General features: G+C 30.7%; 1 protein-coding gene and 1 non-coding gene across 5 annotated transcripts in view; both read left to right on the forward strand.

Moving 5' to 3' along the window:
- Positions 1-9,527, forward strand: part of LOC122566857 (paired box protein Pax-6-like) — a 144,369-nt gene extending 134,842 nt beyond the window's left edge. For 2 of the 4 annotated variants that reach the window (XM_043724698.1, XM_043724699.1), the window contains 3 exons: positions 1,002-1,315; positions 2,326-2,636; positions 6,673-9,527. In XM_043724698.1, coding sequence (XP_043580633.1) covers positions 1,002-1,315; positions 2,326-2,636; positions 6,673-6,767 — 720 coding nt within the window. In that variant the 3' untranslated portion in view covers positions 6,768-9,527. Of the gene's footprint in view, positions 1-1,001; positions 1,316-2,325; positions 2,721-6,672 lie in introns of all 4 variants that reach the window. The other 2 variants (XM_043724700.1, XM_043724701.1) reach the window with 2 other exon arrangements.
- LOC122567262 lies at positions 4,159-4,302 on the forward strand. The gene has a single exon (XR_006316740.1). It is a non-coding gene; the product is annotated as a U4 spliceosomal RNA (small nuclear RNA).
- Positions 9,528-13,208: the final 3,681 nt, after the last annotated feature.

Below are 13,208 nucleotides of genomic sequence, written 5' to 3' on the forward strand. Positions count from 1 at the left end.
TTGCTGACAGAAGTTATATGGTTTCGAGGGTGACATAATATGAAGTAGTATTTCTGTAGGTAGAATCATACAGATCAACTTTATTTATTTTTATGAAACCATACATATTTTAATACATCAATCGACCTATCTCGGTTTTCTTTCTAAAAAGTAATTTATCTATTTATGTCGAAAAACTATTAGGTTTTACAATAGATTTATTTCTCCCCTAATGTATTAAAAGATATACGGTTTCATTAAAAAAAATAAAGTTGTGTCGCAAAAACAACTACTGACATTAAATTATGCCCACATCAGAATCATTTAACTTTCGTTCAAAACATTTTTCGGTATCACGAATGATTTTGGAGATATTCGCAGCGATCAATTGAAAGGATATACTTTGTGTGCAATATGAAATATTTTTGGGGCGATTGTTTCGAGATGTCCACTTTGTGGGAAGTTCCAAAAACGTCTGACCGCTTTCTGTATTTAGTCAATACTCCAAATATCGATAAAAATTAAATTATTAAATATCTAAAAAGCGTCACCCGTAATTCTCCATTTTCTAATAACTTAATAATTCACCATCAAACACACTTCCAAGAGGCATGAATCTACGTAACATAGAATTCACATATATGTAGTATTTATTATAGTATTTGCATACCAATTAATTAAATCCAAGTATATTAGATTTCGTATCATTTAGTAGTACTCTCATGTGACAAATATTTGATACTATGAGACTGAAACGTAGAACCTGATAACAAAACGCTTCGTTGGAAAATAAGGGTGTGTGTGAATACTTTTTGTAGCCACAGTAAATCCCAAAGAATGCACTGTACACATCCCAAATTTCCAATTTGCCAATTCCCTATCATCGAGTTCGCGTCATCTTTAGAACATCGCGCAAAAAAATATAAAACAGTAAAAAATACTCCGGACGACCGAAATTAAGCGGAACCTGTAGCCTAGCGATTGACCTGTATCTTCGTCTGTCTTCTCGTTCACTAACTCAGGTGTGGTTTTCGAATCGGCGGGCGAAGTGGCGGCGCGAAGAGAAATTGCGCACGCAACGGAGGGACAACCCGCAACACCAGCAGCCACAACAGCAACAGCAACAGCAACAACAGTCGCAGCAGCAGCAACAACAGCAACAGCACGCCGGAGGTGTGAGTCTAGTTGGCGCTGGCCATCCAACACCGCCGCCAGCCTCGGGTATTTTGGCTAGTCAACCACCCCCGCAAGCACCGCCCTCTCCACCCAGGATACATCATGGTTTCGCGCCCACAGCCGTTTATCCAGGAATACCAAGCATGCCTGATTCATACAGGTGAGAATTAACATGATTTGCTAACGCATTCGCTGCCAGGCGTCGTTTCTGACGTAAGAACTTTAATTGGACGCCGCCTAATTAAATATTAATAATTTCCGAGACTCCATAACTAAACGCCGTAAATTGATTACTGTTTCAAAGTTGTTGGTCGTTTGTTCATCGCTGAACAGACGAAAGTTTTATCTATTATTTGTCATCTTGTGTGATATAAAATAATTTTTCAAAAATCTGCAGGCCATCCAATGGTTTGCAAACCGCTATAAGCCTTATGGCTCATTTATGACTATATCAGTCATCGCGCCGTTAATAGTCCAAAAAAAGAAGTAATAAGAAGTAATAAAGTCCTATTCATTATAAACTGCATATAACTAGTTGTAAATATGAAAAGAGATCTCGTAGAATTATATGAGTCTCAACCAGCCATAGATTTTGAAAAAACGTACAATCACGTTTTCGGTAGGTGATAACCTGAAGGCTTAAAAATGACGTAGAAACATCAGAAAAGACGTCGCCGGCTACGAATGTGCCAAATAGAGTTCGATGTTTAAATAATACAAAGCTTCCTAAACTTCTATAGGCCGAGACGCACTTTTGAAAATGGCAATTCTTTGCGATCTGCTTGGAGGAAAGAAAATATTATCTACACATCCATATTCGATATCATTATCAAAACTAAAATATATGTATTTGGAAAACCTTTCAGTTCAGACAATGCAAATATTAGTATATATATTCATAGTAGACGACTTTCTATCATAATATAAAACATAATCGAGACATTGCATTATCAAATATTATATTATCAAAATTAACATATACAAATATACATATGCAATAAATATATATTATTAGACATGGTAATATTAATATTTTAAAATTAATATACGTACATATATTTCAAACTTGCTAATCCAATCGCATATATCCTGCGAGTGCGATTATTATTAGTACAAATACTACCAGATATCGTGTTACCAAAATTAACACAGTTTTGTAAAACCTGTCAGCCCAATGACGTCGATGCCGAGTTTCACTATGTCCGGTGGGAGTCAGCAAAACCAGCACACTACCAGCAGCATGTCATCGTTATCAACGAGCGGTGGGATGGGCCCCATGGGCATGACCGTGGGCATGACGGTGGGACCGAGTCCCGGAGCGTGTCTTCAACAACGAGACAACGGATACTCGTGTGGTGTGGCTCGTCCACCGAGTTACGAGCCTCTTCATCTTGGATACGGGGCACGGCCCACGTGCAGCCCCACTCAACCATACCATACCGCGGGCCTGAACCAGTACAATCAAAACACCAGCTCCACCGGTGAGTGTCTACCGCACTCACTGCACTCGCTGCTTGCACTTTAGCCGATGGACTACCACGGATAACACGCTATTCAACCTCCCGGTAATGGATTATACTCGCTTCTGCGTTATCCAAGCTGTTTTTATCGTTACAGAACTCCATTTGCGATCTATACAGTGCATTTGGTCTAACGCGACGCACGATTTTTCAACCATTTACGGCCATGTAACGAAATTTTTACGATTGTAACGAAAATTTTAAAGCAACATAAGTTGAAGATCGTTTACTTTCAGAGCGAAACCAAGATAGCCTCGGGTTTTATAAAAGGGACTACATATGTTTTTTCTTATTATTAGGTTGTCCGAAAAGTTTCTTTCGTTTTATAAAATGATAATAGATGAACAACAATTTCTGTTTTATATTATTTTATTGAATTAAGTATGATCCATTTCGTCATATTTCTATTATTATGTTCGTGCATAATTCAATAAATTAATATAAAACAAAAAACTGTGCGTCTATTATTTCCTTATAAAACGAAAGAAACTTTTCGAACAACCTAATACATTATAGTGGTTATTAAAACAAACTCAAGAAGCATGTTACATGATATTTTTATCTGCAAAATGGAAATAATAAATAATAACTTTTCGATGCATTTTATTTTTAACACATTGCCTGCCTGTGTGAAATTTCAGCTATATGGGCCGCGTGAAAAGATACGTTTTTTAGTTGAAACTACATTCACTGGCATAAAGCTTAGAAATCTTTATCACTATCCTATTCAAGGATAAAACAGTTGCAGTCAGAAGGAACTATATAAATAGATTATGACTATCGCAAACTGGTTTATTTAAACTGGTTTAGATTACCGAATGTAAACAGTAAATATAAAACGTCGTTTGAAAGCGATTTTCAATTTATAACGTTTTAATGTAATAAAATAACTAAAAATTAAATATAAAGGAACCACACTTTATTTTAAAGTATGTTCAAAGTGCGTGACGTGGCTGCAATAGTATCACCCTGTATATGTACTTATGAATATCTTTGAATGTGTTGTCTCTGTTAGCCTCTAAATCAAGTTTGGGTGGCTTGGACGGTTCTTAGATTAGAGAGTTTCATCATATGGTAATTCAAGTTTAATAATATGATTTTTCTGATTTTTCTGATTTTTGGAGGATTTTAAAGGGATACGGTACCTTGAAAGATGATTCACTGTATTAATCTAAATAATCTATAAGATTTAATTTTGTTAATTATTCAGGAAGGGGCACACCTCGCCAATTTTGATGATCTTAAAATATGTTATCAAGTGTAACATTCTGTACAATTTTTTCCTATATATATAACCTCCGCTCAGCTTCAGTTTTCAAGTTATAAAGCAGTCTATGTTTAGAACTATATGTATTAATTAACAATTTATTTTATATATTTTTATACTTTTTTTAAACAATTTGTCAACAACGGTAGATGTATTTGTTAAGATTTTTGACAAATTGAAGATCAAAGTAAACTGCGACATTCCATATATCAATCGAGCTTTGCGCAGCGGCGATATCGTAACCAATGAGGTTCTACCGAGGTACGATTATTGCTAATTGAAAACTTTTACCATATATCAATCGATTCATCGAAAAATATTCCATGCTAGCTTTGTCGGAACTACTTTACTACTTTAGTATAGCCTATAACCCATTCATTGTCCTTTATGCATTTATACAGTATTAAAAATGGTTGTTTTTCTCATAGATGAATTAGGTAAGTTTGACCCCAGAATGAAGTATAATCATAAAATTAATTTAATTGAAATTTTATTGAAGCTTTTTGGGAATATCTTGGGAACTGTGACCGTACAGACATTATTATATATAATATACATATTATACAAATTATACATATTATACAATGATATATTATACAGTATTATACATATCTATAGGAAAATGAAACGAGAATATTTTAAAATCATCGAAATCGGTGAGAATAATTATCATAATATTTTAATGCATGCTGTTTTGAGCAATACTGGTCTATTCTTTCAGTGGTCATTTCTTTCTTTGAAAATTACATATGTAAAATGTAAATAATATGTAAATAAAAACTTATTTTTTATTCTTCATAGTCCTATCGTATACTCACAAAACTTCACTAAAGCACAGTTAAGTTATAATGAAACAAATTATTTATCTTTTTCTAAATTATTATTTTATTATTATGTTTCTTAAAAATATGGACAATCAGTACCGGGTAGAACACAATTTAAAAAAATTCTGACGTTAACTGAATATTTTAACAGAGATCCCTACGCCTTAAATTATAAAGTTTCATAACTATATATAAAAAATACTATAGCTCATGATAGCGTGATAAAAGTAGTTTTATCGCAAAGATTCGTAGGTTTCAAGGTGACCGGACTTTTTTTTTAGATAATGTCCTTTAATATATTTCTATGTTCAGAGTACGAGATATAAATTTAAAGAGCTCTGGTAAAAGGTCATTTTAAGTCAGAAAAGGTCGTAAGTTAATGATGAGAATATGGTCACTTGTTAATCATTAATATGATATTGAACGTGATTATGAATATTTTTATTTAATAATAATCATTCTTCGCGAGCTAGTGTTTTATTAATAAAAAAATAATAATAAAAATTAATAAGAATAAATTAATTAATAAATTTTAAATATTAAAAGCTAGAAAAAAATTAGAAAATTATAAAATAAAAATACTAACGAAAAGATTGATCACTGATTTTATATGTCCGTGTTTAATTGACTTCTATTATCTGGTATCTTCATATACAGAATGAATAGATATTTCGTAATATTTAAATTTTACACACTTGCCTTACAATACATAGAAAAGTTTGATTCGATATTATTGTATTAAGATCACTGAAAGGAATGATGTTAAAGAGAAAAAGAAACAATGAGGTATTACAATCCTTGGTTTAGCAATTAACAAATTATGTACATATAAAATTCGATTATGGTTCTAGATCTTACTAAAAAACCTGAAAAATGTTAAAAATGTTCAACATTTCAAATATATACTTCAATTTCAAATATATATATTTTAAATATATCGGGTATATACATATCTAGTTCTTCTTTATGTCACAGTAGAGTATATTGTACGATTTATAATCATCTATCTGACTTTGACAATTTTTTTTTTAGAATTAAAGAGAGAAATTATAAATATAGGATTTTGCAATTTATCTTCAACTCATAAAGTCGACTACTTTTTATACCTATTTATTTTTATTTTTCAAATTCACTACACCGTGATATAGCACATATACTTCAAAAATTCTTATCTTAAAACATTTTATAGCTTAAATTATTATTTAATAACGTAAATAAAATTCCATCGTTGTGTTAAACTACGCGCGATAGAATTTACTTTGTACACAGAGTTATTTGTATGTTTCATTCATGTTTATTGCCAATATATTCATCATAATTATTTTTGCATAACTAAAATTATGCTCGGTCCCTAGTTCGAACAATGGAACATTAAGTTGTCCGCATAAACGAAGTTTTACTATATTTGTGAAAGGTTTTCATAACTGTGCGAATACTTTCGTGAGCAACTGTACGTCTAACGATACGTATATAATCTTAACACATTGCGAACGAATAACGAGATATCTACCATTTTGTATTGCGCCTTTAGAAGTTGTTGACAAGATATCTTGCAATTTCTACCTCATCGATCAAGAGCTGTTATGTTAACATAAAACACAACATAGTATGCATTACGAATGGAAAAAGAAATGGACGTTTTGCTAAGTATCATACTTAAAGAAACTTTTAGTACGTGAAAAATTATAATTACCTTTATTTTGAAAACGTAGATAATTTTGAAATATTTGTTGGAAATAAATATCTAACATGGCAATGATTTTTAACTACTAACAATTAATAAATAAGTAATTTTAAAATATTTCACGCAAAAGATAGCTGGTCGTAGTCAACAATAAAATATCTGATCCACAATGTGTTAAGCGATAAAACAAACCCATTGAATAAACGTTAAATCATCTTACAGGTCTGATATCACCGGGTGTCAGTGTACCGATTGCAGTACCAGGTCAACCAGCACCAGATATGGCAGCGCAATATTGGTCCCCTCGGTTACAGTGACCGTGGTGGTCATCGGTGTCGACATCCTCTCCGTAGGCTTGAGCTTCTTTGACTTACGTTAGTTTTACAAACGTTAGATACAAGAGAACGCAAGGAGAAGACGTTCGAAATCGATGAAAGGGCAGCTCTTGCAATCGTTCAGTAAAATATCGATTCAACTGTCGTCGACGATCGTCGACTGCCTTTGAGTATTCAAAGGCGATCTCTTGGAAATCGTTCGAAGAACATACGAGGAAGGAGAATAAAATAAATGACGATGATAAACGTCACGTCTGATACAAGATCCATCAAGCATAAAAAAGAACAAGTTTTGCAAAAAGTTTCTTTTGTGCGAGATGAAAGTTTTTGCAAAATATTAGACGTGAACGAGTATAAATTACAAATTATGTTCAGTTGCTTTTTCTTCAAGTGATTTTTCATCCGATCTTTTGAAATATATCACTGTTCGTAAGTATTAAGATATTTACAGAACGTGAGATTAATCTTGGAAATAATTGGGAAATTATTACTACAATCCTTAAGAATTAATATATAATTTGAAAAACAGATGAAGGTAACAGAATCTCAAGATACATACAAAAATCATATATTTGAAAATTCGAAAACTTTGAAGATTTGAAAATCTAGAAATTTAAAAGTTTGAGAATTTGAAAATTCGGGAGTTTGGAAAAATTTGGGAATGCTAAATTCGAAAACTTTAATACTTGGTATTTCGGAAATGCTAAAATTTTGAAAATTCATAAGTTTGAAACTTCATAATTCGAAAATTCAAGGATTCGGAAACTCAAGAATTTGTTAACTTGAAAGTTTGAGAATTCAAAAATCTAAAGACTTATTTATCAATTCGAAAACATAAACATTCAAAAATTTCAAAATTTGAATATTTAAAAAATCGGAGATTCTAAAATTTGAAGATTTATAAATTCTGAAATTCAAGAATATGTTGTGTCAAAGGAACATTAATTGTTAATTAGGATTATCTAATTCAGTACATTCACCTTGTAACTCTTGCAAACTCTTAACATCATTGTCGTACATGCAAAATCATGATCGTCTACAATCATGTAGTTAACAATTTACAGCAATTATTACATCCAGATAGACTTATTAAACCAGAAAATATCTTGATACTTCTGAACGGAGACTTATCTACGAAAGATGAAATTCGAGCTTCGTGAATATCGATCGAGGAGAAAGTGATCAATTGGTAAATATTACTTTCAAAATGCTCGTACACGCCTAAAAGCATGATGACAAGACACTTTTGCCTCGAGCAGACTTACGGAAAGATCATCTTTAGAAGTCTCTTAGTCGTAGACTCGCGTATCGTCGATATTGTAAGAAGGAAATAAAACAAGTCGGGGATTAACATAATCAGTACGTATTGATTATAAAAACAATCAAAACAGCTATGGTAATAGTGTAATGTTTATGCCGTAAACGATTGTAATCTCTTGATCTCTTTTACATTTCTATATAGCTGTTGTATTTTTTCTAATGCTAGAGACCAAAGAAGTTGGATTGAACAAAATTATTTTGCGGAATATGAATTTATTGAATAAAAGTAAAATTTGCGTGAAATAAATTGAAGCCATATAGTAAAACTGAAAGCATTAGCAAATTTGTATATTCACTTGTTATATAATATGGACACATAAAGGTCGACTCTTTCGAAACGAATTTTGTTAATAATGGACACAATGATATAACGATACGAATTATAATACACTAACATTTAGAAAAGTTTTAGGTTATACATAATTCTAAAAATAAAATATAAATGGCTTCATTTATAATGCGTGGACTGCGGATATTTATGCAAATTTCTATTTTTATGAACATAATTTACAAAATGAAAACTACATAGGTATAATATTATTTTACCTAATAAAAATTAGAGAATGCTATACATTCGATATTTTATATTTTATATCGAATTAAAATATTTCAATATTTTATATCGAAAGTATATTTTTACATATTATGTGCGTTCTACGTGTCTGAGCATTTTCAAACTTTCCATAGAAATCCGCAGTCTAATAATAGGATCCATGTCTCCCAGTTTTCCAAATGTTATCTTGGACCGTAGTATCTCGAAAAAAAACTAATATTCGTAATGTATAATATACCTTTACCTGAAAGGTAAAAAGCGGGAGCTTCAAATATCTCAACATATCTTGAAAAATGAAAAAATGCTAAAGGGACAATTGATCTTGTATTAAACATTTAAGAAAGTAATTGTTGATACAGTGGAACCTCGATGACTCGAATCTCAGTGGAAAACCTAAAATCTTCGAGTTGTGAAGGGTTTGTCCGATCTATAAGAAAGTTTGATCTGATCTAATAAGAGAGATTTAACAAACGAAAACGGCACTAAAAGAGGCATAATAAATACAAAGATTAACCTTGAAATAGTATCGTTATCATCGGGTCATAATTACTCACAAGAGATTAGATTTGAGATGCGAATTGATTACTTAATTCTAGAATATTCAATTTTAGTTTGTTCTCTGTATGTTATATAATAAATCGTCCTAATGGTCTTTATCATATAAAAATCCAGAATATAAATTGAAATGAAGTACTTTATTAAAATCAAGTGTTTTAACTCAAACCGTTAAAAACACCACTGACCCAACGATATCAGTTAACACTTTGACTGCCACACCGAAATCACATGTTTCGCTCAGGACGCCACGGGAATATTTTTATTATTCAAAGCATATAATAGCAAAATAGTAATAAATTGATGATGTAAGACAACATTCTTCCTTAATGGACCGTTTATCTTATTGGTGGTCACGGATGACCACCGTGGCGCCTTGGTAACAGTTGATAGCGATATATTATAACAAGGCTTCGTTTATATCAACAAACTATTCGCATTCGTTATTTCATCGTAAGCAAAACGTCCAGAATATATTGTTGGAACGTCTAGAAGATATTAGTAAACAGTATTTGCTCATTTTATGTATGTATATGCACACTTCTAACTTAAATTATATATATGATTATAAAGCAGCATTTACAATTATTTTCTAAGCTATGTTTATAATAATATTCGTAGATTACCCCTCAAAGATATGGATGCAAACACAGTGCACCGTTAGATGCAAGATTTGTTCTTTTTTTTTTATTGATATTCTAATTAAAATGTTTAATTGTTCAATGGGGCACTTTTTGTTTGAAAATATCTTCTATTTATCGGTTATATTCAAAATGCCCTAACTGTCAATTTTCATACAATTTTCACAATTTTTTTTTTTATTTTTAAATAAATCATTTTACAATTTGTCCATTAGGACATTTGGTAAAATATTATGTAAGAAGTTCAAGCACTCCGGTCACCAATGACCACCGTGGTCACAGGAGGAACCGTGGCCGGTCATATATGACCAACGTGGCAGTCAAAGTGTTAAGGGTTAATATTCTCCAAATTATAAAAACTCTAAGAAGAACACATTCAACTTTTAGAGATCTATTATTTGTTTAGAAAAATAAATGGCAGTTTATGTTATATTGATTGTATGTGATGGGCACGCATATGATGCAAGAATCAGAATCATGGTGAGTGCAGATTAAAATATGATTTTTCATTGCAAGACATAGATACGTACGTATATGTATACATATAGTACCTATCGATATAGAAGTAAAATTCGACTCGCGACAGAGATTGGGCTTCTTCTAATTCGAGTTATAGAGGTAAAATAAGAGTCAAACGCGTAACAAATAATTCGAAGTAAAATAAGTTTATATTTCGAGTTTTAGAGCTTTTCACAGTAGCGAAAAAGAACATATACAAAAATTGTAATCTTATAAAGGTTTCCAAACTATAGAGGTTCGAGTTAATCAAGGTATTCGATTGTATACGCGGATTCTCACTTTACCATCAGTGTTTCATCTGAACCCCCATATAAGTTTTTAACGTTGAAACATGTTTCCTAATTTTCAAATGTTTCTATATGAGCCTTAAAAGCAACCGCAAGATAAAAAGATATTCTTGACTAGAAAATTCCTTTGGTCTCTAATATGATAAATAAAATAGTTCTCAGAACGTGTGCAATTTTTTTCTTAAATAAAAGAAATCTCTTGTTTATATCGCGAGTTACGATTACAAAAAGCATTTATCAATGAGACAAAATGGCGTCAAATTCGCCAACATCTATGGTAGTCCATGATGACATCATAGATGAAATTTCTTTGTAGTGAACCTACTAGGTACCGAAATTTTTCAATATGTTGTTAGCGGGATTTACGTAACGAAGTGTTTTCGTTTCGATGATAATTAAGTAATTATAGATAGCCAAGGTATATTGGTGTAATACCTTATTATCGACCAGCAGAAATCGAACAATTTATCTATTTAGAAAAGGACTTTGAGACATTCGGTCAGAACTAGATGTTTAAAATGTTTTGTTATGAGTGGCAATATAACACAGTCATACGAATAAATCAGGAAAATTGGAGGTAAACATTAATAGACATGTATCACGTTTAAATCTTATATTTACTTTTCGATTTTTGTTAACGCTATGTATGATACAGACGATGTTAGGAAAGTTTTGTTATTATTATTATGTTATTATAAATATTTATTATCATTAGTTAAGATGCCCTTCCTCAATTATTACATAACATTCTATTTTCTTATCTTTTTGAAAACTCAAGTGAAAAGTAGGAAAAAAGAATTGAACAATTTGACAGAATTTGACAGAAAAGAATTGAACAATATCAACAATTTGATAATTTAAAAACCTGAAATTTCGGAAAATTGAAAAATTCAAGATTTGAAATATTAAAGATTCAAAAATTCGTGAAACGAAAGATTTGAAAATTTGATATTTCGTAAATTCCAAAATTTGTTCTATAATTAAAAATCTTAATACTTCGACCAAGCTTAATATATAATGACTACTATTTTTATTGTTTGTAATTATGTTGTATTTTTTGATTCCAAAATTAAAGAAAAAATCTTTCCTAACATCTGACGTATGTATTTTCTTACAAGAAAACATTGTGCATAAATATTTATCATTCTTCGATGTAAACCAAGTTTAATTCCAAGCGTTGTTATTTTCTCCGACTACGAGGCCACAATTTTACTTATCATAACATAAATTAAAGAAAAAATAATTCATATCCGAATCAGAGCAGCGAACAATTCGAAGAAGAAAAGAATTTGTTTAAAAACTTAAGAGAAAAAAAGTTGTAGAATAAAATTCGTGGAATAATTATTTTTGCGGAAGAACAACAATAATGAAAAAGAAAAAATAGAGGAAAATGGTATCGTTAAAGAAAAAAATCTCGTTAGCAATCAAGAGTCTCGCAGAGATTTTAAACCACAGTTTCTTAGACGTAATTTCTATAGGCGAATAAATAAAACAAAAAAACGGAGAGCGTAAAAAAACATAGTTTTTAAGTCGGTATTATTTATATTCGTGTAAGGAGTCGGAAAGAAGCAAGAGTAATTGAACGTTTGTTGTGTGTACATCGTAAAGAATATCTTCACATTTATATTATAGTTGATTCTAATCCCCCAAATATCCGATTAAAAAGCGTGGTCGAACTCATGATTTATATCCGGTGCAAGATTTTGATCAACCAGAATGACGCGAAACCAGGTATGTTAACCGTACGATTATGCATTCAAAATAAATAGTGTGTGCATTTAAGTAATCTTCGATTTTACCACTTACCTTACAATTCAAAATTCCATCTTCTTATTTTTCTTCAATTCTTCATTATTTACAGGAGGATATTAAATTTAACAATACATATTCATATTACATCTATGCTTTATAGATTCGGTAAAATCTATCAAATAATTTATTAATTACCAATAATTATCGTTAATAACTAAAATGGAAAATAAGTTACACCAACATATTTAAAATTTAATGAAAGATATTATAATAAATATTAATAATTAATTAATAGATGTTATAGAAGAGAGTTGACGTTTATTTCAAGCTTCTACAATTATCTGTATTTTATTTTACTTTTTTAGCTTATATTAGGTTGAAAATAATTAATACTGAATAGTATCCTTTCATACAACAAAAACTATATAATATGTACTTAGTTACGCACTGACAATGAGTGCTCTCCTTCTCGTTTTTATTTTTATTTCTATCAAATAAATAACTTATTTCGACATATATGTATGTATTTATTTCGGACAATAATAGTTATCTCTATCCAAAAGGAAAGAGATTTTGTAATAAAATATTTATTTCTTCCGCATCTTGATTATAGAGCGTTACTTCTTACGCATGGATGTTCTTAATATTAATTTCTTAATTTTTGAAACTAATTTTGAAGTACTTTAAATGAACTTTACACGTATTAATCTTCGATTGCATTATTCTTTGAAATATAATAAAATATTTTGAAACTGTTAATTTATACGTCACGAAAGCATAGAAATATAATTTTTAA

This window comes from Bombus pyrosoma, linkage group LG4 (genome assembly GCF_014825855.1).
Source record: "Bombus pyrosoma isolate SC7728 linkage group LG4, ASM1482585v1, whole genome shotgun sequence".
Classification (NCBI taxonomy): domain Eukaryota; kingdom Metazoa; phylum Arthropoda; class Insecta; order Hymenoptera; family Apidae; genus Bombus; species Bombus pyrosoma.